The sequence below is a fragment of the Calliopsis andreniformis genome, chromosome 12 (assembly GCF_051401765.1).
Source record: "Calliopsis andreniformis isolate RMS-2024a chromosome 12, iyCalAndr_principal, whole genome shotgun sequence".
In the NCBI taxonomy this organism is placed as follows: domain Eukaryota; kingdom Metazoa; phylum Arthropoda; class Insecta; order Hymenoptera; family Andrenidae; genus Calliopsis; species Calliopsis andreniformis.
In genome coordinates, this window is record NC_135073.1 from 11,454,225 (window position 1) to 11,481,763 (window position 27,539).

The 27,539-nt window shown below is 32.4% G+C and overlaps 6 protein-coding genes across 9 annotated transcripts; 3 read left to right on the forward strand and 3 right to left on the reverse strand.

Moving 5' to 3' along the window:
• Positions 1 to 166: 166 nt before the first annotated feature.
• On the forward strand, positions 167 to 4,860 carry Armi (probable RNA helicase armitage). The gene is made up of 7 exons (XM_076388746.1): positions 167 to 294; positions 511 to 1,356; positions 1,446 to 2,334; positions 2,455 to 3,344; positions 3,544 to 4,113; positions 4,184 to 4,429; positions 4,507 to 4,860. The coding sequence occupies exons 2-7, from the start codon at positions 541 to 543 to the stop codon at positions 4,858 to 4,860; spliced, it is 3,765 nt and encodes a 1,254-aa protein (XP_076244861.1). The 5' UTR covers positions 167 to 294; positions 511 to 540.
• Eif3e (eukaryotic translation initiation factor 3 subunit E) lies at positions 4,431 to 7,667 on the reverse strand. The gene is made up of 9 exons (XM_076388748.1): positions 7,507 to 7,667; positions 7,323 to 7,439; positions 7,101 to 7,262; positions 6,906 to 7,028; positions 6,600 to 6,832; positions 6,401 to 6,518; positions 6,077 to 6,288; positions 5,730 to 5,993; positions 4,431 to 5,563 (listed from the first exon to the last, which is right to left on the reverse strand). Exons 1-8 carry the CDS (start codon positions 7,594 to 7,596, stop codon positions 5,735 to 5,737), a joined length of 1,314 nt encoding a protein of 437 aa, XP_076244863.1. The 5' UTR covers positions 7,597 to 7,667; the 3' UTR covers positions 4,431 to 5,563; positions 5,730 to 5,734.
• Positions 7,668 to 8,527: 860 nt separating this feature from the next.
• Positions 8,528 to 10,733, forward strand: LOC143186036 (zinc finger CCCH domain-containing protein 15 homolog). Its single transcript, XM_076389410.1, has 7 exons — positions 8,528 to 8,685; positions 8,822 to 9,029; positions 9,207 to 9,445; positions 9,520 to 9,723; positions 9,826 to 10,000; positions 10,072 to 10,266; positions 10,340 to 10,733. The coding sequence occupies exons 1-7, from the start codon at positions 8,617 to 8,619 to the stop codon at positions 10,447 to 10,449; spliced, it is 1,200 nt and encodes a 399-aa protein (XP_076245525.1). The 5' UTR covers positions 8,528 to 8,616; the 3' UTR covers positions 10,450 to 10,733.
• Positions 10,734 to 11,337: 604 nt separating this feature from the next.
• Mttfb1 (mitochondrial transcription factor B1) lies at positions 11,338 to 12,637 on the reverse strand. Its single transcript, XM_076389366.1, has 3 exons — positions 11,990 to 12,637; positions 11,733 to 11,886; positions 11,338 to 11,631 (listed from the first exon to the last, which is right to left on the reverse strand). The coding sequence occupies exons 1-3, from the start codon at positions 12,618 to 12,620 to the stop codon at positions 11,388 to 11,390; spliced, it is 1,029 nt and encodes a 342-aa protein (XP_076245481.1). The 5' UTR covers positions 12,621 to 12,637; the 3' UTR covers positions 11,338 to 11,387.
• Positions 12,638 to 12,642: 5 nt separating this feature from the next.
• On the reverse strand, positions 12,643 to 13,624 carry LOC143186013 (cytochrome c oxidase assembly factor 3, mitochondrial-like). The gene is made up of 3 exons (XM_076389367.1): positions 13,548 to 13,624; positions 13,167 to 13,249; positions 12,643 to 13,086 (listed from the first exon to the last, which is right to left on the reverse strand). Exons 2-3 carry the CDS (start codon positions 13,174 to 13,176, stop codon positions 12,806 to 12,808), a joined length of 291 nt encoding a protein of 96 aa, XP_076245482.1. The 5' UTR covers positions 13,177 to 13,249; positions 13,548 to 13,624; the 3' UTR covers positions 12,643 to 12,805.
• Positions 13,625 to 14,713: 1,089 nt separating this feature from the next.
• On the forward strand, positions 14,714 to 27,429 carry Mnd (L-type amino acid transporter minidiscs). Of its 4 annotated transcripts, none has more exons than XM_076388932.1 (9): positions 14,714 to 15,467; positions 16,740 to 17,371; positions 20,599 to 20,817; positions 21,431 to 21,701; positions 22,268 to 22,391; positions 22,678 to 22,878; positions 24,409 to 24,558; positions 24,668 to 24,845; positions 25,024 to 27,429. In XM_076388932.1, the coding sequence occupies exons 2-9, from the start codon at positions 17,113 to 17,115 to the stop codon at positions 25,083 to 25,085; spliced, it is 1,464 nt and encodes a 487-aa protein (XP_076245047.1). In that variant the 5' UTR covers positions 14,714 to 15,467; positions 16,740 to 17,112; the 3' UTR covers positions 25,086 to 27,429. The 4 variants fall into 4 exon arrangements, with proteins under 4 accessions (XP_076245047.1, XP_076245048.1, XP_076245049.1 ...); XM_076388933.1 differs by having other exon boundaries at positions 16,855 to 17,371; XM_076388934.1 differs by having other exon boundaries at positions 16,896 to 17,371.
• Positions 27,430 to 27,539: the final 110 nt, after the last annotated feature.

A 27,539-nucleotide genomic window follows, 5' to 3' on the forward strand; every position in this document is an offset into this window, starting at 1 on the left:
ATGATCTTTCATATAATTTTAACAAGTTATTTGTGAAATTATGAATTCCTCCGCTTTGTCATCTGGAAGTTTGGGCCATTCACCGGGACAGAGAACATCGGAGTCTCAGGATTCGGAACTAACCTCTAGCGGGAATCAAATGTCCAAAATCTTGAATCAAATAAAATCGGAGTTACAGGAACAAAAGCAACAGAAACGTTTATTACGGGAGCTGCACCTAAAACGTGTTCAATCATTGAGAAAGGAGCTGGATTACATCAAAGCGACAGAGTGGAGATATCAGCCAATCGATCGGTACATCCTGATCTTTAACAAGGGATGTGATCAAGTCCATTATTTACATTTCAGTTTAGTTGAAAGCTTTGTTTTCATTATTAAAATCGTAGAAAGTTTAAAATTGGTTAAATTCAAAGTCATCCACGATGTACTTGATCTCATCCCTGATTATATACTTTTTTATTTATAGGCTACTTATTTATAAGTAATGTAGACATAACTTTAATTTTGCAGGTACATGGATAGGAATAATAGAAATTAAACATGCTGTCATTGATCTATACTCTTGTAAAGTATACCATAGGATATAAGTCGCCTATTAAAAACAATACAGATGAAATAAACAATGTCATCACTCGCATTGAAAATGCTTATGAAGAAGAAATATTGAAAGATGGATATTTTAATAAGGATAATTGTTGCTATAAAACAGGAAAAGTTACTTTTAAGGCAACAGATTATGTGTTAGTCGATAATTTTTATGTATGCAATGTAGTAAACATCTCTATAGATAATTTGAAAGTAGGTGATACAGTCTACTATTCAATCCAACAAGAAGAAGATAAAAAAGAACATCAAATAAGGAAAATTATTTCTGTGGTAAATGAATCATGGGATGATGGTGTTACAGAATCTCAAACTAATTCTTGTGAATCACAAGTTTTCATGAAGTGCATAATTGGTAAAGTAATAGATCGTAAAGGTCGAGTATTAATTGTAGAACCTAACAATATTACTGTTGACTTAAATAAAGTACAGTCTGAATTTATTCCTGTGATTGGAGATTGGTTAAAACTAGAGTCAAAAGTAGAAATAAATAAAGATTCTTATGATTTAAATGGAGATATCTTAGAAGTAAATAAAATACAACCACTAAGATCTAAGTTAGATGTTGGAACTGTGTCAAGTTATGATCCTATTAAAGAAGTTGGTGTTATTGGAAAAGATATTGTATTCAATAGAAGGATATGTGATTCTGGTTACATTCCTTGTGCCGGTGATAAAGTAATTAGTGATAGTATTGAAAGTGATCAAGGAATTTATTCATGGAGGTCATTAACTGTGGTTCCCATAATTCAGGCAAGTATTAATTTGAAAATGATGGTTAATTTGAATAAAAGTTTCTTAGTAATGTTTCAATATAATGAAAATAAATTTGTTTTTTATAGGCATCAAAAAAAGAAACTCAGTTACCCTTATTAAACAATACATCTATAACAAAAAAGAATTTAGATGAGCTAATAAAAGATAAATGTGGTATAGTTATTAGTAATGATCTAAATATTAATTTAAATGTACTAGAAGAAACAAACATAACAGTCACAGTACAAAATGTAGGTAATACTACTCACGTATTGCGAAAAGGTTGTTTCATGATTAAAAAGGCACAGTCTCAACTAACTTTAGTACAGCCAACCACCACAGATAAGATTTCAATATTAAATCCTTCCGATAGTTTGACTTATGTATTTAAATGTAAAGGAAAATTTATTGGTATAAGCGAAGAATTATTTATGTTTAACTTCAAAGGTTTTGAAATTGGAAGAATCTTTTATATAACTGTTAAACCTAAAAATGTACAAAGAAAGACAATTCCTCAAAATGATAGTAATAAAACAAAGAAAAATGGCCAAGTGGCAGAATTAGATGACTGGAGTCAAGCAACATACATTCCAGGCATTCGTCCATGTAAGCCACCAGCATTCATTAGAGTGCGTAACGTGATATTTAAAGTTCCACGACATTACTGGGACATAATATCACAATGCATAAATGAAGGAAACTCGCAAAATGAATGTGCATATAAAGTAGAAAACGCTATACCTTGTTTATCGAATAAACTTTGTTATACATCATACAAGGATCGTTTCCATGCTTTATTATATTTGGAAGAGATTGCTCAAACAATAGATATGCAACAATATAGCATAGAAAGTACAGTAATGAGACAGTGTGGAGAATATTTGGTGATGGAAGTGCCTGGTCTTGCCGAAAAACGTCCATCTCTTCTCATTGGCGACAGAGCTATAGTATCTTTTAAATGGGATAAATCTGCAGGTATGTTATTGTGTATGAAAGTATTAAAATGTATGTACATGCATGAACTACTGAACATCAAATGCAATATACATACTTTTATTCTGTACTGAATTAACATTTGTATAACATTTAAAATAGGAAAACTAAAATATGAAGGATTTATTCACAAAGTTACAAGCTCAGAAATTTTCTTAAAATTCAATCAAAAGTTTCATCAAGAATATAATTACGAAGATTGTCAAGTAACATTTAAATGTTCGCAATCTGCTATACAACGTTGTCATAATGCCATTAATACGGCTGTAAATCGCCTGGGGCCCAATTTCTTATTTCCTACGCATGTAGTCGAGAAAGAGTCTCAAGTAAATCTTGAAGAACTTGAAATAACAAACAAACCAGTTCCTAAAAAGTTAGCTCATCAACGAACAGATTCCATATCATCGGAGTCTTCTTGCACTAGTACTACTTCTATAAGTAATAAGTCTAGTAGCACAACGAAATCATTTACAAAACCATCAGTGGTAGAGAGATTATTCAATGTTAAACCGCTAGAATCAAATTCCGATTTTGTCACAAGTTCTCCTAAAATAGTAAAAGATGAACAGTCTATTGAAACAAATAATGAAACAAGCATAACAGAGAATAAAACAAATACTCAGAAAAACTCGGTAGATATTCGGTCACCGCAAAATTTGAAGCAAGAATCATCAGTCTCTTCTTATAATGATGAACTACAATCATACATTTCGCAAGTGAAAAAACGAAAGCTACTTTGGTATAATAAAAATCTGAATTATTATCAGAAAGAAGCAGTAAAAAATATATTGAAAGGAATTGCACGACCATTACCTTATGTAATATTTGGACCACCTGGTACAGGGAAAACTGTTACCCTTTGTGAAACAATTTTGCAAATTTTAACAGTAATACCTGGAAGTCGTTTGTTAATAGCAACACCATCCAATAGTTCAGCAAATCTTATAGCAGAACGACTACTAGAGAGTGGTATACTTAAACCTGGAGATATGGTACTTTATATTTATGTAGAAGCACATACGTAATCTCATCTAGTAAATCAAATTAAACTAAACCTTAGATTCAAATATTGAAATATAAGTAAAATGGAATATAGTTCATAATATATAAAAATTCTGAATAGAAATACAAAATAGCTCAAAACAATTCTATACTAGATAGTTTATACTAATTAGTTTCTTTTTCTTATAGGTGCGACTTATAGCTCATCACTGTTTAGGTGGTGATTCTATACCAGATAAATTATTGCCATACTGTGCTACAGCAGAAATGGCAGAAGAAGGAACATGCGAAAGAACGAAGTATAGTGGAATGGGACCACGACTAAACTGTCCTATGAGTGTACTTGGTCGTCATAGAATTACTATTGGTACCTGTATTGCGTTAGGAATATTGCATAATATGGGTTTCCCTCGTGAACATTTCTCACATGTGTTAATCGATGAGGCTGGCCAAGCAACAGAACCAGAGATTATGATTCCATTAAATTTTGTCCATTCTGACCATGGACAAGTAGTTCTTGCTGGTGATCCGTTACAACTTGGACCAGTTGTACAGAGCAGAATAGCAAAAATCTTCGGTTTGGACGAATCCTTCTTATCAAGATTACTGCGTCATTTTCCTTATCAAAAAGATGCTAATGGTTTTGAAACACAGTATGATCCTCGGCTCGTAACAAAGCTTGTTATAAACTATCGAAGTTTACCGGAAATACTTGAGCTGTCAAGTTCATTATTTTACGATTCTGAATTAATAGCACAGGTATACAAATTTGCGCTATAAAATTATTGTCCATTATATAGAATAAAAAAATGTAATTAAATATGTACAGATATCTCCTAAACGAAGCAAAGAAGCTAAACTTTTGCAAACATTAGCTACCGAATTACCAGAAAGAAAAGGTTCTCCGCCAGCTATAGTTTTCCACGGCATTAATGGAGAGAATTGCAAAGACAGTGATAGCCCAAGTTGGTATAACCCTGAAGAAGCAACGCAGGTATATCTTTACCTGTTAAAACTGTACAAATGTGGCCTTTTGCCCAGTGATATTGGAATCATAACTCCTTATCAGAAACAAGTAAGACAATTATCAAATATAATTTATAAAATAATGAATGTAAAATCATATTTTATCGATTCCATTTTTTAACAAAGGTTTATCAAATTCGAGAGCTACTTATGGAGTTAGATGTGGAATTGCCAAAAATTAGTAGCGTTGAAGGATTTCAAGGCCAGGAGCGTAATGTTATCATTATCTCAGCTGTGCGTTCCTCGAATAATTTTATAAACGAAGATATCAAACACTCCCTTGGGTTCGTTGCTTGTCCTCGGAGACTTAATGTTGCAATCACTCGTGCTCGTGTTTTAGTTATAATCCTTGGAAATCCTAGACTGTTAGCTCAGGATCCGTATTGGAGAAGCGTGTTAATATATTGTATCAATCAGGATTCGTACACCGGATGCAGTTTCATTTTTTCTGAGATAGAAGATCCTCAAATGGAAATATAATCATTTTGTTATTGACAAAATTACTGAACTATTGGACGATATTTCTTTTTTTATATTTGTTGAAATAGCCATTACCGAAGTATAAAATTATATCTTTTCTGACACGTGATTTTATGTTTTGTACAGTGCTTTGGTGGATAAATAAATGATGACGTTAATATTATTCTAAAAGGTATTTTAAAGATATATTATATTGATTTTAAATAATGACTGTCAATTCCTACTCTTTGTTTGGAATTATCAGTAGAATAATTATAAAGGAAATCGTATATTTTGTTTCATTAAATATCTTGTTTCTTTTTATAGTGATCATTTAAAAATGTTCAATGTTCTTAATACAGTTCACTGATAGCGATGCTTAGTAGAAGTACTCAATTACATCTTGTTTTTCCACTTATGTTTCGCAATGATACGTCAAAACGCATAATACAGAAAGTATAAGTTTTATACTGTAATTTACATTTACATATATTCGTACAATATTCGAGGAAATATATTTTTATTCATATAATATAAATGTTTGCAAAAATCTATGAATAAAAATATATTTATTCCATGATATAGGTGATTTTTTGCGCAAATAAAACTGAATCATTTCAGTACCGATGTTCTTTTTACACTTCGAGTTGTATTAAATGGCCTTTCTGACATCCTTGATTATCGTGTCGTGATGTCATAAATGTAGATTCCAAGATGTTTGATACTGTAAAAAATAAAATATCTTGCTATTACGTGTACAGTTAACAAATTTTTACATTGAAAATTGCAACACATAAATAATTCAATAATAGTATAATTATTCTTAACTAAATAACTCATTTTAAAAAATGCTACTCAGTAGATAAAAAATAGTTGTGAATGATACTAACCTTAATTAGTTCCACACTATACTCACAGGATCTTGATTCTTAGCTTTTAATTTACGTTCAATTAAGTTTTCTAACGCTTCACTTCGTACGCTCAACGTTTCAATTTTTTCAACTAATTGTTGGTAAGGAGACACTGGCTGTCCACCCATTACAACGTGTCCCAATTTACTGTCTATTTTAGCATCTAATCGCGCATTACGTATCAGATGAACGATCCAGCATTCAGCTGCATCTGCTTTCATATTTAGCTTTTCTGCAAGCATTCTAAAACGTAGAACATACGTTAAAAAAGCTGCTCCGTTTTTTTACTCAATGACAAATAAATAGAAAATTATAAGTTACTGTACCCAATACTAATACATTGATGAATTCTACAAAATGTTTCGAAGATCATTAAACGAGCGTTTTCCACAAATTCACTTAATAATGCAATCAGGAAAAAGTCATTATATACAACTGTTTGACACTCTTGCAATTTCTGTCTCGCCCCATCGAAATCAAAGTTCACATATAAATGCTCTAGAAATTCGGTAATAGGGTCACGGTACGTGTATGATTCCTATTAACAGAAAATTATTGATATTATACATTTGAATATTATATAGACTATTTGACCTGTGTGTACTAAAAATTTGCTTAATTTAATAACACTTTAATTAAAATATACGAACCTGCTGTATTACTTTCACGAGATCCTTCAAAATAGATCGCCTAGATCGATTGACAATAACAGCAGCTGCTAAGTATCTCAATATATGAGGACACATTGTTTGAATAGCATTTAGATAACTATAAAAATAATACACAATCTTTAGTACTTAATCATAATCATCAAGTTTCTTAATAATACTAATACAAATGTAGACATACTGTGGTCTGTAAAGGAACATTTCTATGATCAAATCTCTGCCCTTCACGTGATTGAAAAATACAAATAAGCTCCAATGAATGAGCCATGTTCTTTGTTGCAATATCTGAAGAGAATTTCCTATAACATTGCTATCAATATACTCTCTTAGTTTGTTTACATCTTCTAATGCTGTTTCCCAATTCTGCACCAAAATTTCTGATGCTAATTTACCCCAAAGTACATTTAGGTAATTCTGGAAATTACATATACATAAAAATAACACTGTAATTTATTTTATATAAATTAAGTTTATTGTAGGTGCTTACCTTATCAGTTGGTGGCATTATAAGCATATAAAAATATAAATATGAGGTAGAAACAGAATAATTGCCACACTCATAACGATATTTTGCCAATTTCACAAAACTGTCCATCATTTCCACTCGAAACTATAAACAGTAAGTAAAAAAAGTAGAATTGAATTTAAATGAAAACTAATGAGCATGTGACAATGTACTTACATCAGATTCTTGAGTAAGGTAATTATTCAATGCTTTAGAGTCTCGCATGTTCTCCATTTTTTTCATTACTTCCTCATTGTTCATCAGTGCAACAACAACTGACACATTATTTTGCAAAATGCCGAGCTCTTGAAGTACATCCGCACGACGAGCTTTCAGCTCCTACAATTAATATTCTGACAGTGAGACTTGTCAGTTTTACCTAATACATTTAATTCGTACCTCTGGCACTTCCACTTTTGGATACAACTGCTTCCTGATATCAATAGTGTAATCTATCATATTTGTCTTGCTGAGAATATCCAGTTTAGCTTGGAGTAATTCATCCTCATTGTAAATCTGAAAAAGTCTCGTCTATTATGACTGAACCGCATATGGCGGAAATATGTTATTTCTGTTATCGTACCTGTTTGGCAGATAAAAATTCCAAAAGAGGGAAGACTAAATGCCGATCAAGATATTGTCCGATGCGCGACGTAAGATCAAATTTCGCCATTTTAAAGAAAATCGTGGAAAAGCAATTCTAACCACAAACAACCACAACCTCTGCGAAAAGTGTCTTACCCACGCGTTCGTTAACGTCAAAGAGTATAAAACTCATTGAAAGTTCTTATGATAAAATGGTGAATTAAAATGTTTTGCGTTTAATCACCAGAGGGTCACAAAGACCAGTCTTTTCTCGAAAGTGATTTACATGATAAAATTTCCTATATTACGTACTATTAGGGAAGTTTTGTCAATTCTCAAATGTTCCTAACTTCGGTCTCAAATGTTCCTAACTTCGGTCTCAAATGTTCCTATGTTTGAAATACGATTTCTTGACGAATCTTATCGATAAAACGATAGAAAAATACACAGAATAGTATCTTTTCCCATTTTTCTTGCTTCTCAAGTTCAAATAAAAATTTCATAAACAGTTTATCGTAGAACAGTAAAATATTTACAAACTTAGAAGAAAATAAGTCACAAAACAGTTTATAATTATAATAAATACATATTTCTATGTTACATACACTTTAGATTAAACAAAGGAACATCAAAAATATATAACAATTAGAACGAAAATCGTGGATACTATTTTATTTTTATGATTTCATAACAAGAATGTTGTTTATCTCTTTGTTTCTCAAAGCAAATAATTCTATTTCATGAGTATATATCTTAAGAAAGAATTCAGTAGTAAAATTTTTAGAGAAATTTTAATGATGTGCTTTTAGTTTATTATCCTCTGAGTAAATACGATAGCACTTTTTTATTATACTTGATATATACGTAAAATTGTATTTAAAAAATATATTTAGCCAATAAGAAGTCCAATTTTTAAGTTAACTGAACAAATTTAACACGAAAATACTAGTATACGTAATATATATTTTATGCTCTATCCTGACACTGTACATAACACATTTGTGTTCTGTACTTTTTGCTCTTATAACGAATCACTCCGCAATCGGAGGAGTTTGAAAGTTGTCATTCGGTTTTTTGTTCTGAATTCTTCTAAATATTAAGAAGTGAAATGCCGCCCAAAAAGGCAGCTGCTCCCAGTAAAAAAGCGGAGCAGAAGAAAAAGGAGAAAGTCATTGAGGTATTCGAACATAATGACTTTAAAATTGCTAACCTAGATACCATTCATCCCATATTTTAAATGTACCTGCACGTGGAGATGTATTATTATTTACTTCAATAACCATTTCCAATTTGAACATCGCTTTTTTCCGTAGGATAAGACATTCGGTATAAAAAACAAGAAAGGTGCCAAACAACAGAAATTCATTCAGCAAGTAGAGAAGCAGGTAAAATCTGGTGGTGTTAATCCACGGAAATTAGAAGATCCTAATGTTAAAAAGCTTGAAAAAGAAAAAAAATTAAAGGAGCAGAAAGAATTAGCTCTCATATTTAAACCTGTGCAAACACAAAAGATAGATAAAGGTATTAGATTCAGTAAGGCTATTGAAGAGATCTAGTTAAAAGAAAAGATAAAAATAATGTGATTGTCAGTGATTGTTTGAATATGTTCTATTATTGTTCTTTGTTTCTTTTTTCATAGCATTCTCTTTTGTGAACAAATACAAGGTAAAGTATAATGGGGATTATTTGAATTTACAGGAACTGATCCCAAATCTGTAGTATGTGCATTTTTCAAACAAGGACAATGTACAAAAGGGGACAAGTGCAAATTTTCCCACGATTTAAGTATAGAAAGAAAAGCAGAGAAACGTTCATTGTACTGTGATATGAGAGATGATGATAAAGAAAGTGACACAATGGACAAATGGGATGAAGATAAATTGAAGGAAGTTGTAGAAAAGAAACATGGTGGTGGTAATCGTCCAACTACTGATATTGTAAGTTTGTATCCATAAAGTCTTTTATATTAATTTTTGATGATTTACTAAAAAGAATATCTTTGTGATTGTAGATTTGCAAACATTTCTTGGAAGCAGTAGAAAAATCAAAATATGGATGGTTTTGGGAATGTCCCTCCGGACAAAAGTGTATCTATAGGCATGCACTTCCTCCTGGATTTGTATTAAAAAAAGATAAGAAGAAAGAAGACAAAAAGGATGAAATTTCATTAGAAGATTTAATTGAAAAAGAACGAGCCAACTTAGGACCAAATCAAGTACTAATACATTTTCATAACTTACAAAATCTTTTTGCAGCTACTTACTATTAAAAAACTGTTAGAAATATTTACACAATAATTTATTGTATATGTTAACAGACTAAAATAACTTTGGAGACATTCTTAGCATGGAAAAAACGAAAACTAAAGGAAAAAAAAGAACAGGCTATTAGGGATGAAGAAAAGAGAAGAAACGACTATAAAGCTGGTCGTCAAGTTGGTATTTCTGGCAGAGAAATGTTCTACTTTAATCCTGAGCTTGCAGCTGGAGATGGTATTTCTATTATTACTTTGTATATTAAATTATTATAGAAACATGACATTTATTTGCGAAATATTCTTTAGGTATTGATGACGGAGACGAAGCAATATCTAGTTATGTTCGCGAAGAGGAAGAAGATGAAGAAAGGATTGAGTATAGAGAACTTGATATGGATAGATTGGCTCTTGAAGCTAGCGAAATTGATACTAATGGAATAACCGTAGCTGCCTCAGATCGACTGAAAACTAATGAAGCTACAGAGAATGAAAGCTCTACCGGTACGCGATATGAAATTTGCATTGTTATAATAATGTATCATTAATATTAACTATTCCTGTTTTTTTGTAATAGTTACCATAGGTGAGGGAGCAGTTGCATTAGCAATTAATGAGAATCTATTTGTCGAGGAAGATTTAGAAGGTTTAGAAGAGGAATTAGACGACTTGGATTTAGAAGAGTGATCCAAACATTTATTTAAATTCTTCCACTTATTGTGTGTCTTCATTTACCTATACTCTTACAAAACATGTACTCGGCATATTACTCACGTATTCACTAGTTTCAAAAGTGATGCCTTGTATATTATTATTAGATTCTGTTCCCAAGCAGTATATTTACATGTTGTGTATATGTAAAGAGCTGGTCTCGTGTAAATCCCATCAGACTACAAGTCTAATGTATTTTAATGTAACTATGACTTTCAATTCTTTACAATTAAAAGTATAGTTATTTATGTTTTACTACATCTGTAAATTGTTTGATAATTATTACCTTAAAAAAATTAATGAAGAAGATATGTGAAATTGTATAATATTTACGGAAATAATTAAAATGTTAATGGATTTAGGACGATTGCTTTGAACAGTGGATTACTTTCAGCAATAGGAAACGTGGAAATTGTTAGCGACGAGACTAGCAGAGAAAACAAAGTATATTTTCATGAAGACATTGAAGTGCGTTACTGATAAATAGTAATATGGATATTAAATAATTTATAGATCTTTTTAATTTACCTAAAGTCTTACGACATACGCATTATATCTTTATATACGCGAAATGTATGAATAAAAGTAAACATAAAGAATTTGTACAATCAACTAAGAAATATGGTGTTACACTACTATAATACATGTAACAAAGATCACTTTTTACTAGAATCATTTCATTTTTATACTGGTATTATATATCTTACTGTGTCTAATTAATTTAATATTCAATGAAATCATTTAATGGATCCCATACCACGAGTGGATTTGTTGTTTATTCTGTACAAGTTCGAATAGTAATATCATATAATTTTAATACGTGATAAACACAACGGATAATGGAACTTAATAATAATGAAAACATTTTATTTTTTTAATATATTTATTTTTGCAAATTTTCTTACATGTGAAATCTACAATACATCATAACTTGTAATTTCTATATCTTTAGCTTTGTTTAATGACAATAAGCGTTTAGATGCACGATAATCGTATAAACCTATTTCTGGATGTTTTTCTAGTAAATACTTATATGCACTTGTAAGTTTATCAACATCTTCTACAGTAAGACTCATTGGCCTTCTTTGTGGATCCAAATCAGAAAGTTTGAACATCATTTGACTTAACTCAGATCGACACTCCAATGGGAACAAGGTTCTATAAAATAAAAGGGATATATTTTAAATATAATTTATATATAAATAATAAATCAAAGAGTAATAATCTAATACTTTCGCCTTTAATTGAACTATACTTACGCAAGACCTCTTATACTATATTTTTGACGAAAACTGAAAATATGTCGGGATATTTTCTCAAAAATGTTAAATTCATGTTTTGTACGGGGAACAGCTAAAGGTACAAATGTTACAAGGCCTACATCAACGTCTGGTTTTGGAACAAAGGCTGTACCTGAAATTCATAAAAAGACAACAAAAATACGTTTAATGTATGAAAAAATTAAAAAAATAACCATCTCAAAAAATGTTAATGAATTTAACTGGTATGAACATACCTGGTATGATAAAATGCAACACTGGGCGTGTCCAAGCTTGTGCCATTAAAGACAATCTGCATCTTTGAGAATCTGTTGCTTCTGCTACTAGACGTTCAGCAACTTCCTTCTGAAATGTTAATGTCATTCTAACCCTTCCAAGGGCCCAAGGACCCCTTTTCTCAGAAATTGCATGTAGCCATTTTATTATTAAGGGTGTTGATACATTAAATGGTAGATTACCAATTATGTAAATTTTTGGGCTTTTATCTTCCCAAGCTTTTGCTTCAGTTGTAGGGAAAAGATTCTCCATATTTACTGTCATAATATCATCATAAATAATATCCATTTTACCATTACTATCTGCGAAAGCATCTGCTAACATTTGTAATATTGGTTTAAATCTTTTGTCTTTTTCAATAACAATTAGTTTCTCAGGACACTGTCTTATGATTGACCTAGTTAATCCACCAGGTCCAGGGCCAACTTCTAATACGTGAGAACCAGTAAGAACACCTGCCTTTTTAATTATTTTATCTGTTAAGTTTTCATTTAAAATAAAGTTCTGTGAAAGCTGTTTCATTGCATTCAATTTATATAATTTTACCACATCTTTAATAGTTGGAAGAGGTGGTAATCGTGGAACTGTCATGTTTCCTTGGTTTTGTTTAAGCTCTAACAGTAGATATAAATTTAATGTAATTTATTTATAAACATCTAATTTATGTACAACTTATAGTCCATTTACATTAACAAGTTACGCTCTTTTTTTTCCAAAATGCAAAAGCAATACAAGACATCTTCAAACTTTACAAACTATGAATACTACAATTACTTTTAAACTTCCTTAGCTTTTGCACTAGAGTCTACAATTATTGTTTCAGGTTCATTGAAATCATCCAAGAAAGTTTCTTGTTTTACAGCGTGCATAGTATAAAAGTAGATCCCTAGAACCCCAGCTGCCAAAGATAAGCCAAGTATAATGTTATTTCTACGGGTTCTTCTATATTTAGTCGCTCTTTGAAAATTTATTTGCTCAGCTTGTTTCATATACAATAAATCTATAGGTCTCAATTCTTCTGGTTTAATCTTTTCCAAAAAATCGTTATCTTTTCCACCTGAAAATCAAGTGAATCATTCTAACAATGGAAATTTTATAAGAAAATATTATGTAACGACTATTAATCTTGCCATTCACCAGCTTGCATTTTTGAAATATTTTCTTCCCCGCAATTTCACGTATATCCCAATATCTTCAGTGGTCGTATTTTCTTCACGTTACTAGTTAAAATAAAAAGTTAAACAACATGTATCTTTATTACCAGTAAAAATGAATTTTTTATTTAAGAAGCTAATAAATATCCAGTTAAAAATAACAATAAAACGAGTTTTAAATCTCAACTTTGTAATTAGGAATGTATAGATAGGTTAGTAAAATTACGGTTAGGTTAATGCCTCAAAACTTAATGTTCTTTGCACTCAAAGGCTTAAACACAGAATTATATAACTATACAGTAATAAATACAATTACTTTTAAAAATGTTACTCTACAGTCATATTGACAAAATTGATTTTTTACCTTTTAATTCAGTAATAAAAAGCATTCCCTCATAAGGTATAGGCCAAGGAAAGGCGTATCAAATACCCTGTGTATGTGTTATCATATATGTATGCATATATTATACCCCACACATTAGTATGTAGTAACATTATAGGATCAGTGCTGCCAGGGAAGTCTCTACAGCGTAGCGAATTTTCATCATCCCAGAGTGGGGGTAAATTCTAGTGGGGAATTGGGAAAATTTACAATACAATATTTATATATATTTCATACAAATATCGGATAATATTAAATTTTGTACAAAATATATAATATTTTCCCGATTCCCCCACTACAATTTGTCCCCAGTGCGGGATGATGACAATTCGCTATGCTGTAGAGGCCTATAATTGGTGAAATTAATAATGCGTATATATGTGAATATAAGGTATTTTTTTCGGATATAATTTTGAGTTCCCAAGTCCACTACTTTACCAACATACAAATTCAAGACTTAACTATTTTAAGATTTTATAATTCCCTGTTCGTATAAATTATCTTAAACTAGAGAATACATAGAGAGAACATCACCTGATAAATCTTATATCACGTGACATAAAAAATTTATATTAAATGATAGGCTATTCTATATCTTTCTTATGACTCAATGCCGCAACATTGAGAAATGCAAGTTACTCGAATAACACATGAGTGTTACTTAACTTGCATCTGGTATTGTATTACTTGTAATTTAATTTAGCTAAAAGGAGAATACATCAGCAAAAAAGATAATGTAATCTCGAAGAGTATTAGTAATATGAAACTATTCTATGTTTACATCGCAAAGTTGCACGTTTGATCTGTTATACAATATACCTTTACAATTTTACATCGATATTTAATCATTTCTTGATATATGCAAATAGTCAATGTGCATACGTTATATCATCTTATCCATAATACAGAATGGTATGCAGGTTTTAATTACGAAAAATGGTTCCGATTTTAAAGAGTCATTTAATTATCGAATGCAAATTAATTTGTCAGTCAACATGCTATAAAGTAATGTGTGAATCACATTGTGATTTATTATTGAAAAGAAATCATAACAATGTATGAACGGTTAATATAAAAAGTTCCATAATTAAATTTAAAGCCCTTTAAATTTACAATATGCATATATTCCTTTGTTAGTTGAACAACAATTACGTTTTTCGTACAAAAACAAATCGTTCAAAGTATTTGACGCTGATTAGCATAATTTATCCAATAAGGATACAACTGTACCCGAACAGATTCGCAGTGTTTCCTCTCCAGGCACGATACATTAATGTAACATATCGTTCCCATGGTTTTGACACGATGCATTAGCATTAGCACACAGTATGAGTGGTGTTAACGCACAGAGCAGTCGCGTCATACGAAATCTCTGTTCCTCTTTCCGCTCCTTGCGCCTTGCCATATGCGACAACGAAAAAGAAATACGATTAACAGCGCGTCGTATGAATTACTTACGTGAAAACTGAATCTAAAGGAGCATATTAGAATAACAAATTTAGAACGTGTATCTTCTGATTGCAAAGTTGCTAAATTGTACGTACATTATTTAGTGCAGTGTAATGGAAAATTTTGGCTCATGAGCAAATATGTAAATGAGACATCCATATCAAAGTGAACAGGATATTTTGAAATTTTGTGACATGTGTCGGGTAGATACAATAGTACATAAATCAACTGAAGAATATTGTCTCGTATTGTTACAAGTGCGTGATGTTCAAGTTTTTTACATATGTGCTTTCAACTATGTGTGATTGGCAATGCACTAAATAGATGTGGATGAAGTTATTATACTGTTGAATCGTTGATTCGTTTGGCAGTGAGGATTAGAACGACTGACACGTGCGTTGGTACGGAATTTGTACTTTTTTAGCGTTTCGAATTCTTTATTCATTTTCTATCGTAAGTTTTACGATCTGAAAGGATCAACTGACTTATTTTTTAATTGCCGAGGTGTGTTATTGATTTTATGATCGATATACGATCTATACAGGTTTCAGTTAAATTGTCTCGTACGATGGGTCTGTTTAGATTGATCATTCGGCTGATTGAACGTGTGCAAATCTCCTTCGTCATGCATTAAATAGTACAGTTCGGAACAAAAGATAGCCTACTCTATTAATATGTAGCTTCTGATTAAGAAACTTTATATGATTAAATGAAATACAGTTCTTTTTAGATACATCTATATAAAATATAAAAAAATATATGTATATATATATATATATATAATGCACGCGATTTTTGTGAAAAATAGAAATTATCAAAATTTCTAGTTAATAACTCGATTGGTTTCAGAGATATTTTTACCAATTTGAAAATTGTTGTTTCGAGAAAATTATGTTCAAAGTTTGATGTGTATTTTTTTTAATACAAATGGAGACAATTTTCTGACAGTACTCTAACTTGTGTTCGAATTTTAAAATATCCTTATATTACTATTTGTAGTACTTCAAACTATCCAAAACTCTCGAAATCTGTGCCCAATAGAAGTCCCTTAAAGTATAAACAACAATTTTTCATAATTCGATCAATTTTTCCCCACCATTTAACACATTGGCAGGCGGTAAGCTAAAACTACGTTTTATGCAAATTAGTCAAATTACTTGAATACAAATAATTTTGGAAAGCTTGATCAACTTTTCCTTACCTTGAAAAACACATTGATTAATGCATACTACCTCTCTTGAATTCAAATAATTTGACTTATATGGTTACAAACTTGGTATCAAGCTATTTGAATGCAAGTGACTTAACTAATCTGAACGAACCTACACGTTTCATAGTGCGACAATGCGTTAAAGCGCGCGAATCTGCATCTCAAGCACAACGCCACGATTACAACCAGAGTTGCCATACGAATTCCCTCCTTGGGAATAGTGAGCAAAATTAAAACGTGGGGGAAAAAATAACAGCTCTCTTATCTAAAGCCTAGACCCATACCACAGCCGACTCTAGTACTAACCATGCCGAACTAAAAAACAGCATCGCTACAACAGTCCAATTTTGCCCTCTGTAGTCAGAGACAATGCCACCTACTCTTTCCACAAAATCCAAAAACGAACTCTCGCAGTGTCATTTTTAATCAAGCATGGCCAGTACTACAGTCACTTGTACCTACACCAATAGAACACCCCTTATTTCTCCCCTCACCTCCCACTGTCCCCCTTCCAGCCAGAGGGAATTCATATGGCAACCCTCGTTACAAGTTCAATCGAAAGGATGTGACGCTCGCAAGATCATTAGAAGCAGGTTCACGCGCGCGTCAAGGTATCAACCTTGTCTTCAGACGATGCTTTCCGGGATGTGGCGCCACTGTCGCTGTTGCAGACGAGATCGCAGTCGTGCACGTGTACCAGTCGAGTGAACGACGCCACGCGGTCCGCGCCGGTTCCCCTTCTCCCCTCTCGTCAGCGCGCGCGCGCGTTTCCTCTTCTTTCGTTTTCGCACGTGCATCAAGCGTGTGCCCCGCGGCATGGTCGTGCTGCTCAGTACTTTTTCGGCTGCTGACGGGAAAGTGTCTCGCGATCGGTGAATAACAGACAGGATGCCCGACAAAGTCGCGCCCGCCGAGAAGCAGGTCCTCAGGGCCGCGAAAACCGACGACGACAACGCCGTGAAGCTGAAGAAAGAGCTCGGCCTGTGGGACGGTGTCGCGATCATTGTCGGCATCATCGTCGGCGCGGGGATATTCGTGTCTCCGAAGGGTGTCCTCAGGAACAGCGGCAGCGTCGGCCAGGCGCTCATCGTTTGGATATTCTCTGGTGTTCTGTCCCTCATCGGCGCATTATGCTACGCGGAACTCGGTAAGTCGATAAATATTTGCTCATCGAACCGCCGATACTTCGAGTATTTCCTTGTTATAGCTTCGCCACGTTCTCTGGGGTTTCAGATTATTTAGAGAGAAAGAGTTCTTCGAGTACTGTCATTCAGAATTTTTTAGTGGGATACGTAGTGTCTATATCGGGGAAACGCTCTGATTCAGAACGCCCATGTGGTCGAGCATGCTTGCGTTCCGCGCACGCACGGCGATCCATGTGGGTGCTGAAGGGAAAGGTAGATGAATGGATGGTATGGGTAGAATTATTGAACAGTGGAGGAATTGTGAATGATTATTTCTGAAATGAAAAATAGATGCTTATATGATGAGAAATGGGTAGTGTAGTGTGAGGCTGAAATTGCGTCATAGAAGTATTTCGATTTATGTTTTTCGTGAAGGTTTGGGTAATTTCTGTAAGAAATCGTTTCCACCTTTTGTTATCGGTCTTGATATGTTGATTTTGTTGCGTCAGCACCTCTTGGGTCTATAGCCAAACCTTTCAACTCTTGCGTCACCTTTCTGAGATGAATCGTTCGGGTATGCCATCGATACTGAAGAGGTTGACTTCCGTTTTTGTCGACTTCAATGCTAGTTGCGTTTGAAAGAATAAAATTGTGGTTAGGTTTTGTTTAATAGCGATGTGATTGAATCCCATTTGCTTATATTGTTTCAAAGTTCAGTGAACTATGTATTTAAGTTCCGTTATTCATTGAAGATGACGCAAAACTCCTTTTTTGTGACTCATAGGGTTTCAATCAACTTTACTTTCGTTTTTGTTGCGGGAATTCTAAGTTCCGCGTGCATAAATAATTTTATTTCAAACTTTACAAATAATCCCTTTTTTGTCAGTATTTATTTAGTAGATGATCTTCCAAAGTCATACATAGCTTTTCGTCCTTCTTGAAAAGCTTCACTTTTGAAATACATCTACCTACGATGTATCGTTTCATATTTCTCTTGTTGGAAGTAAAAGCGAAAGAAAATGAGAGTGATTACAAGAAAATAGATAGCAGAGATAGCGAAGGACTAATAACAAGTAAATACTGTAGATTATTAACGATGTGTAGCAACTTTTCGTGCCACTGTATGTCGATAATAATCTGTCCACATCCGATATGAAAAGGGACTATCAGGATAAGGCGGGAAACCATTCAGCGGTAACTAGGACACGGAGAAATGGATTATGTAGACATTGACCTAACATTGCTAAGAGTTACTTACGAAATTTCGGATTTGAGTTTCGAAAATTTAAAGATTAGGTTCCAATCCATTCCTAATTGTTATAAATAAATGTATACGCGAAATATCGATAGTAGCTTATACGATTTTTTTTAACATAAGTGAAACCATGCTGGCGAGTTAATCTGCCTGGAGAATTATGCAAAGAAGAATTAAGACATTGCTTAGAGCTTATGCTGCTAACCCCCCAGTATTATTAATTTTGTTTCATTATTTGTAAATGGAAAGGGGGATTTTCTGTGACTACTATCAAGTATCACGTCAATTTAATTTCGTTGACTTCACGAATTGTCTTCACGTGTCACATTTCACAGATTCATATAAAATAGTTTGTATACTGTTTCATGTTTGCAGAGTACACATGTAGTACTAGTGTTATTAAGTTTCACGTTTCTGCGAGATTGACGAATTAATGAGTGTGTTTGGGTAATGATGTCCAGATTTTTATAATCTGAATGAAGTCTCCGATTTCATGTCGGGATTCAAATTTCATTCAGTAATGAGATTTTTTATCTTTATGGTTCTCATATCTATGTAATTGTGTTACTGTGTTATTAATGAATTGTTGATATTTTTTCGATGATAAATACGTGGGAATTCAATATCGGAGCGAAAATAATTTATTACAAAGAAGATAATAAATAGACAAGGTACAAATTTTGTATTTTAGGAAACACGATAATTTCGGTTTAAAATGAGTCGAAGTGGTGACTCGATATTTACGGAAATGAGACTACAAGAGTATCGATGTTCAACCTTCATTGTGGATGCTCATTTGGCAAATTTGCCAAGTTTATGAACAAATGTCACAGCACGTTCGCCAAGTTCAGCGATATGTAACAAAATGTTCTGATTGTGTATTGTACTATACAAGGTGTTTCACACAACTGAAGCTGCATGTTTAAAATGGTTAAAGATAAAAAAAAGTTTTTATTGGGTAAAATGAAATACCCTGTAGTCTAAGACCTTTTGGATAAAAACTAGAATATTGAGAAAATAGAAACTAATTTAAGCACAGAAAAATTAATAAAATGGGTTTTATTTATTTAGAAATCATAATTTTTCGAGAAATAACAGTAAGGTAGTAACTTCAATTTCTGCAAGATCTGCTTTTTTTATACTGATAGTTTAAAAAATGTTACCTTTTTAGTTATGTCATTATTAAAGCAAACGAGCGATATATAAGTGTAAATGTTATTCTACATATATTCGAGGATATATAACTCAGCTACTATAGAAAACGATTTGACAAATCTAATGTAAGTCGATCATATCGCGTAACGTAATGTGCTTAAACGAATCGCTGACCTTTAAACTCTGAGGAAAAGTTCGAGACCCACATTTCATGAAATTAGTGACACGGTTCATTGTAGTCTCGAGTTCATTCATTGTCTTCCAACTGGCTTGCTCTCATGACCACGATTTTATTAACTCGATTAAGTAATAGAGTTACAAATAACGAGTCACCAAAATATTTTGACTAGTATTTTTTTTTATAAAAGAAACCATGCAACATTAAGAGGAAAAAATATGCCAATTAAGAGGAATGCAACAGGAACATTCATGTATTATGAGTAATGAGTAATTTCCCCAGTGTAATAATATAAACGAAGTCACTCTAAGATACAATTGTCTTATTACAAGATCGTCTAAATTTCTGATTAAAAACTATGTGGATTTTATTGATAATGGTAATTTTCATTTTCTTCCATTTAATATTTCTAATAATATTGGAACTATTCTATTTTACTTGATCCAGTTCTTGAGAATATAAATTCAAATTCTTACTGCATATACTGACTTTAGAGTAAAGTTTCTTATATTCTATAAACTCCTACTGGATTTTGTGTCGCGAATTTGTATCGAGACAAGACTGTAGCCTCGGTTCCAAGCTACGATCTTTCAAGTATCAACACTGTATTCTAGAGGCCTCTTTAATTTTTCAGTAATAAAAGGGATGTTTTCTTGTTCCAGGTACCATGATCCCCAAGTCTGGGGGCGATTATGCGTACATTAGTGACGCTTTTGGGCCCTTGCCAGCATTCCTGTACCTCTGGGTCGCATTGTTCATCCTGGTCCCAACCGGAAACGCGATCACAGCTCTAACATTCGCGCAGTACATCCTGCAACCAGTTTGGCCAGGTTGCGTGCCACCGTACGCGGCCGTACGATTACTTGCTGCTGTTATCACGTGTAAGAACGCGAATGGTGGCAATTGCTATCAAATACGTTAAGTGTTACTTTTCAAGGTAGACTGAAGTTTCACAATTTGAACAAATGCACGGCCTAGAGCTATGAAATTGTATAGCTAGAAACCAGTGACTTTCGATTGGGAGGGTAAAAGGTCAGCGTTCTTCAAATTCAACTTACGATTAGTATTTTAAAAGAGAAGATAAGTTATTTTTTGCGATAATTGTGCATATAGCGAAGCCTTCGTACCATAGAAATTCTTTATATGTACCTGTGAGGTCTGGAGTTATAAAAAAGATTAGAAAACTTTTTAAATTCGTGATTTATTGTACGTGAGGAGTAATTGTTACTTGAGAAAAGTCAGACAAGGCCGATGAAGGGAATCGTGGAATGATCTTTAGAATGCAACCTAGAATTCTCAATGGCTTTTACGACCTAGATTTCTGGAAAACATTTTAGTGCTGAACAGAGATACGTGAAAATGTTGTAATCCATAGTGTCTAATGATTACAAAATAGTATTTGTAGTAGTACTATCCCAATGCCACTTTCATTTTATATTATCAGACAGAATGTCAGATTTTTTTGTAGTAAGTTGAGGAAATCATTGATTATAGGTCTACTGACTGCCATAAATTGTTACAACGTGAAATGGGCGACCAGGGTACAAGATATTTTCACGGGGACAAAGATCTTCGCGCTTATAATCATTATGGTAGCTGGATTTTGGTGGCTGTGCACAGGCCACGCGGAGAACTTTTATCATCCCATGGCTGGGACCAACACGCAACCTGGATATGTTGCTCTTGCTGTTTATTCGGGATTGTTCTCCTATTCTGGATGGAATTACTTGAACTACGTTACCGAGGAGCTGAAAGACCCTTACAAGTAATTCTTAAATTTTATTTTACAAAATTGAAGACAAAAGAGTCTTTTATTCCTGCACTGTCCTATAATTTCGAAAAAATCGTCAAAAATAAGTTCTAAAAAGTTTCTAATTATTTTCTTTTGAATTTGTCTTTGTTTGCTATTTTTTGTTTGCTTCATAACATTGTTCTTTATCTGTTCTTCTTCCTTTACGTTTTCTTTATTTGTTATCATCTTTCTCCTTTGTCATTCTTCTCTTTGTTCTCTCTCCTTCCACTCTTTCTCAGAAGAGGGAAGGAATAGATTGAACTTTCGATATTATGACGGACAAAGACTTTCGTATGCACCAGGCTATATTTAAATTGGAGCAAAAGTGGTACATCCGTAAAGAATCTTCGTGTAGTTACAGAGCTACATTTAGATCATGAATAAGATTTTCACATTTTCGAGTGAAGTAGCAATCTTATAAATTGTACTTATACATGAATTCTGTTGCCTCCTTTTTGTATGTAACTAAAAAATAACTTTGTATAACTTTCTCCGATATTGCATCGATTATTTAAGATATTTAATTGTTATTTTCATAGGAACCTTCCAAAAGCAATTTGCATATCGCTACCCTTGGTTACAGTAATTTATGTTCTGGCGAACGTTGCCTACTTCGTTGTATTGACGCAAGATGAAATTCTCTCCTCTGATGCTGTCGCTGTCGTAAGTTTTCCCTCATAACGTAACTAGTATTTCTACGTGAATGTACATGCGTTCTAGTTCGAAGCTATGACTAGAAACTCAATATAAATAATCTTCTTTGAGAAGATTAATTCCTTAAATTTAATTAAAACGAAAGCACTTTCATATTTTATTCTTAGATTAAAATGTGAAATTAAACAAAGTAATACGTTTTTAATGAAAGTTCTTTTTTATAAAAGATTCTTGAAGGCACAGAAATAAGGATAAGTACTCTAGTAGATTTCATATACTAATTATTCATTTACAGACTTTCGGTGACAAACTACTGGGCGTGATGTCTTGGATAATGCCGTTTTTCGTGGCCTGTTCAACATTTGGTGCCTTAAATGGAGCAATTTTTGCGTCTTCGCGGTTATTCTTTGTAGGAGCTCGTAATGGACACTTACCCACTGCCATCGCTCTCATCAACGTCCGAAACTTGACTCCCATGCCATCGCTCATCTTCCTCGTAAGTCTCTTTTGTTATACAAACCTCTCATCTATGCACTACGAACAAAACAAATTGCTAGACACTAGCGATCGGTTTCACATTGCTTCAAATTATAAATTATAGTAAATAATATGTTCCAGAAATAATTCTCCTAGTTGTAATTCCACTTTTCTGGAAGGAAAAAAAAGCTCATCTATCTTATACTCTATCTTGTTTTCTATTCTCTAAGCCTAGGCTCTGTATCATGTCAATCTATAAATCATTTAATTTCGTTCTTTTTGATAAGAACGCTATGCGCTAGAAATTTGTATTAGCGTTTCAAGTGACGATAAATTATTTTAATCTAGAAATGGCAAATATGCATTTAACGCGCGCACCTGCTAAATGATGTACGATAGAAGCAAAACATCTGTGCGTGGAACATTGTTGGCAATCAATTATCTGCAATCTATTGTTTACAAAATACGTATCGGTAACAATTAAGTAGTCTGTTAACGGTTTGAACAACATTGCAAGTGTATCTGAATAACTGCAGGATATAAAATGATAAGAAAGTTAATAATAAGATAACAGGCTCGTGCTGTAGGTGATTTTAGATGCAGTCTTTGTAATACAATATGATCACGTTAAAGCGTATTATCTGTTTCATATTCAGCTGAATTCATTTAGCTTAACAACATGACATGTGTACATTTATGTTTTTAGGAAAAAGACAAATAATCAAGTTTGTAGAAAATATCCACAGTTTGAAAAGAATTTTGTTTTCCGGATTTCACTTAAAGATGCGAGATTCGATAAAAGATAGACACTGTTACATTGATTGACGTATATGGATTAAATCAACAACGATAATGTACTTATCATGTACGCTGTTTGTTAATTCCATTGTGATAGCGAAAAGGTTCATCGGTATAGACAGAAATTTATTTCCCTTATTTATCTCTGTTTAATTCATTGTTAAAATAAGATAATGTGAAAATTCAAGTAGTTATGTTTTTTGCCGAATTAAGTCGGAATTAACGAGAAGGAAAGTAAATATAATACACTGTACGCGTATAGCCATCATCTTGATTTGTGTCTGTTAATTGAGACCAATAAATTGAGCCTTTCATCTCGGCTAACGGTCTCTTTGATGATCAATAATTGTTGCCTTTTGAATCGAGGATAACTCGATGATACAAATTTTAAATTGCATTATCAGTGACATTGTTACTCTTAGCTTGAAATTCTTATCGTAATTTAGCATTTTATGTACATATTTAAATTAGACTTTCAATTTTTTGCGCAAAGACTGGTGTCTTATAAAAAAAGTTGATGTCTTTTAAATATACCTTTTGAAATGAATCTGGTAGCTACATTTTGTAAAAGCAAAAGAAATTGTTATTTTTGTCTTGTTAAAATGAAGAAACTTTCTTTCGATTTTCAATTCTTTAAATTTTAATTTAAAGAAACGGCAGATCTATGAGAGATTTAATTCATTTTAATTTCTATATGCACTTGCAGTTAAACTGCAACTCAAGCGTGTTAAACTATAATTTCCGTTTCTAGTGCATTATCACCCTGGCACTTCTGATCATAAAGGATGTCTACGTACTAATCAATTATGTCAGCTTCGTTGAAGCACTATTCACCACGCTCTCCGTATCTGGTTTGCTCTGGCTTCGCTATAAAAGTCCCGAACGCGAACGACCGATAAGGGTATGTGTCAGAATTTTTATCTTTTTAAGACTAAGACATTTCCCATTCATTTGTTTTAGTTTGGCGGAAAACGAGAAAAAATGACGCATCTTGTTCTTTTCCTTTACAGGTCTCTATCGTATTACCAATTATATTCTTTGTAATCTGTGCTTTCTTGGTGACATTTCCCTGTTATGTATCTCCATGGGAAGTTGGCGTTGGAGTAATCATTATTTTGTCTGGAATCCCCGTCTATTGGCTTTTTATCCAGCGGAAAAATAAACCTAAGTGGCTTGTCAAGAGCTCTCGTAAGTGATACTTATTTATATTATAAATTTTTTTCATTATTATCTCTACATCATTAATCATCAGAACAGAATTAATATACTCGTGCAGAATCTAAACACATCTAATGAAGTTCTGATATATTATGCTTGGTCCTATTATTTCTGCATAAATAATAATTTTTTTTCTCGTTTATTACAGATAATTTCAATACAATGTGTGCAAAACTATTCATGTGTGTACAAGAGGAGAAAACTGATTGATCACAAAGTGACTTTTCACACATTGTATACACGTTTTGTACGACATTCGTATAGCATGAATGGTGTGCTACATCGACTTAATGATTTCCTTACTTGTGTGACGTTTCAACAACTGACAATGACGATTCTTTGTCCTGTGAAAAACAAGTAACAATCATTCGGTCTCGAATGAATGGGGCACGACATTCCAATGGAGTTTGTACTGTCTCCAGCAGAATTTAGGAACGAACGAATTGTATAACATAATTGGAGAGCCGTATTTTTGTACGCAGGTATGTATAACACATATATAGTAAGATTCTCATGAACGGTGTCAATTATCAAAAAGTTCTAAGGTTTGTTCTTATTATCTGTGACTTTTATTCCGATATCTGCTCATGAAAATCATATAATTGCAAAGTTACCTATATGTAACCCTAAGTAAATTATCCTTTATTTTATAATTAGTTTTGTTTATAAAACTTTGTTACTACTACAGGTTGTCTCAAAATTATAGTGTAATTTTAATTAATTGTATTCGTAATTTTATAATTTAAAATGAATTTACATAATTAAACAATTTACACGGTGCTCTGAAACGTAATGCAGAGTGCTTTAAAAATTTTAGTATTATATTCTAAGTCGTTGTAATTCCTTTCTACACACTGTATTCTAAATATTTAAGCTTAAATCTATAATTCTGAGCCATCCTGTACCTCCAGTTCAGTAAAGTGTACATTGTATCTTATAGATATATATATGAAGTCATAAGACTGTATAAAATATTCCCTTTAATGGGGTCTGAGTAAGCAATCTAGGTGTTTACCTAAAAACATGTTTTACATATTTTTTATTTGGTAACGCACACTGTATGTGATCATGCTTTTAGGAAACATTTGTATACAATTATTTCAGTCTTGTTTTTTTATGAATAATTATGAATAATTGTGTTTAACTATAGTTGCAGTAATCCATGAAATGTACATGCATAATATTGTAATATAAATAATGTAGTTATACATATTTAATACCTATTTAATTGTACATATAACGCGAGAAACTATAACTTATTTATAATTATTCATATATCGATAAATTGCTTTGTTCCGTAGGTGGACATTATCAATGTTCTGAATGAACCACTAACATGATTTTTATGTCCCTCTTACTATTTATCTAATATTTCGTTTGTTGGCCGTATTCATTGATCGATTATTTATATAATACGTACAAAAAAGATCATGTTTTTGTAGATTTTATAGGGCATGTCATTGAATTTTTAACATGATAGTCATCCAATATTCATGTTTCAAACAACAAAGTTTTAATGTGTTCTCATTTTGTTGCCATTTTTTAACATATCTGGTCAAACTATGCATTTAAAGATAAAAAAATTAAATGACATTTTGCTCATCATAGCATGAAATACCGGATGCTCCATGCAGATTATAAAGGAATAATAGCAAAAAGTAATATTTTGTACTACACGTAATCTTATCAAAGAAACCATATAGGGTGCAGATTACGTTAATAGACAAGTTTTTATATCATCAAGTAGTTTTTCAATCTTTCTCAAAATATACTACACTTAGACAATGATGTAAGAAATAAATCGTGGAAAATAATTACATCGCGTGTTACAATTAATGGAGTGATTTCCAGTTCTAGCGTAATACTTTAAAACAATAGTTCTTTGGTCTACTTTTTCGTATTACTAAAGAACAAAATCAATTACAATAATCTGTAAATGTGTTCGAGAAAACAACGACTGATAATGTGCCTTCTATGTTATAGTAGGAAATGCCTAGAAAAAGTAATTGCTATTTTTTAAAATATATTGGTTAAATAAGTATTATTTTCTTGCTATAAGCTCAGGGCTAACAGTGCAATTAGAAATTGAAGTATGGACAAATAAAAACGAAATCAAGGTATAGTGTTACACTTTGTCTCATAAAAAACAGTCCTCCATTCTCTTACGTCATCTTATTCTTAATTTTTTTTAAATGAAGACGTTGTGGCTTGCTCGTCCTAGCTAATTTTTATTATGAGAAATGGTAGGAAACAACTCGAGCTTATAACGAGAAAATACTGTACTATTTCAAAATTAATGCTGTCAAACAGCTTATTATCATATTAGTTCGTGAAGTAATGTTTTGGTTGTAGTTACAAATTTATTAAGGCGTAAGTTGTTTGAAATATTTGTTTTAAAAGAAATGCATTTACGATATTATATTTACGAATAACTTGATAATTTTAATTAAAAACAGTGTTATGCAACGTATTTGTAGTGCAAGTATGATAAAAGATATTACTATTGCTATATGGATAATGTGAACTATCGGCTGTAGATTACAGTGGCTCATAAATTTTAATACTGACTTTTTTAGTAGCGTAAACAAGGAATGTAACTTACAAATCAGTTGTAAGATGTTCGTAATTCAACGTGTTTTATACCGCGTTAACTTTTGAAATTTA

Coding starts and splice junctions, on each gene's coding strand:
- Armi (XM_076388746.1), top strand. CDS start 541: ATGCTGTCATTGATCTATACTCTTGTAAAGTATACCATAGGATATAAG. Junction 1,357..1,445: donor CTGTGGTTCCCATAATTCAG/GCAAGTATTAAT, acceptor TGTTTTTTATAG/GCATCAAAAAAAGAAACTCA. Junction 2,335..2,454: donor TAAATGGGATAAATCTGCAG/GTATGTTATTGT, acceptor CATTTAAAATAG/GAAAACTAAAATATGAAGGA.
- Eif3e (XM_076388748.1), bottom strand. CDS start 7,596: ATGGCGAAATTTGATCTTACGTCGCGCATCGGACAATATCTTGATCGG. Junction 7,440..7,506: donor AATTTTTATCTGCCAAACAG/GTACGATAACAG, acceptor AGACTTTTTCAG/ATTTACAATGAGGATGAATT. Junction 5,994..6,076: donor CATCAATGTATTAGTATTGG/GTACAGTAACTT, acceptor TCTACGTTTTAG/AATGCTTGCAGAAAAGCTAA.
- LOC143186036 (XM_076389410.1), top strand. CDS start 8,617: ATGCCGCCCAAAAAGGCAGCTGCTCCCAGTAAAAAAGCGGAGCAGAAG. Junction 9,030..9,206: donor AACACAAAAGATAGATAAAG/GTATTAGATTCA, acceptor TTGAATTTACAG/GAACTGATCCCAAATCTGTA. Junction 9,724..9,825: donor CCAACTTAGGACCAAATCAA/GTACTAATACAT, acceptor ATATGTTAACAG/ACTAAAATAACTTTGGAGAC.
- Mttfb1 (XM_076389366.1), bottom strand. CDS start 12,620: ATGACAGTTCCACGATTACCACCTCTTCCAACTATTAAAGATGTGGTA. Junction 11,887..11,989: donor GTTGCATTTTATCATACCAG/GTATGTTCATAC, acceptor TATGAATTTCAG/GTACAGCCTTTGTTCCAAAA. Junction 11,632..11,732: donor TATAGTATAAGAGGTCTTGC/GTAAGTATAGTT, acceptor TTTATTTTATAG/AACCTTGTTCCCATTGGAGT.
- Mnd (XM_076388932.1), top strand. CDS start 17,113: ATGCCCGACAAAGTCGCGCCCGCCGAGAAGCAGGTCCTCAGGGCCGCG. Junction 17,372..20,598: donor ATTATGCTACGCGGAACTCG/GTAAGTCGATAA, acceptor TTCTTGTTCCAG/GTACCATGATCCCCAAGTCT. Junction 24,559..24,667: donor AACGCGAACGACCGATAAGG/GTATGTGTCAGA, acceptor TTTCCTTTACAG/GTCTCTATCGTATTACCAAT.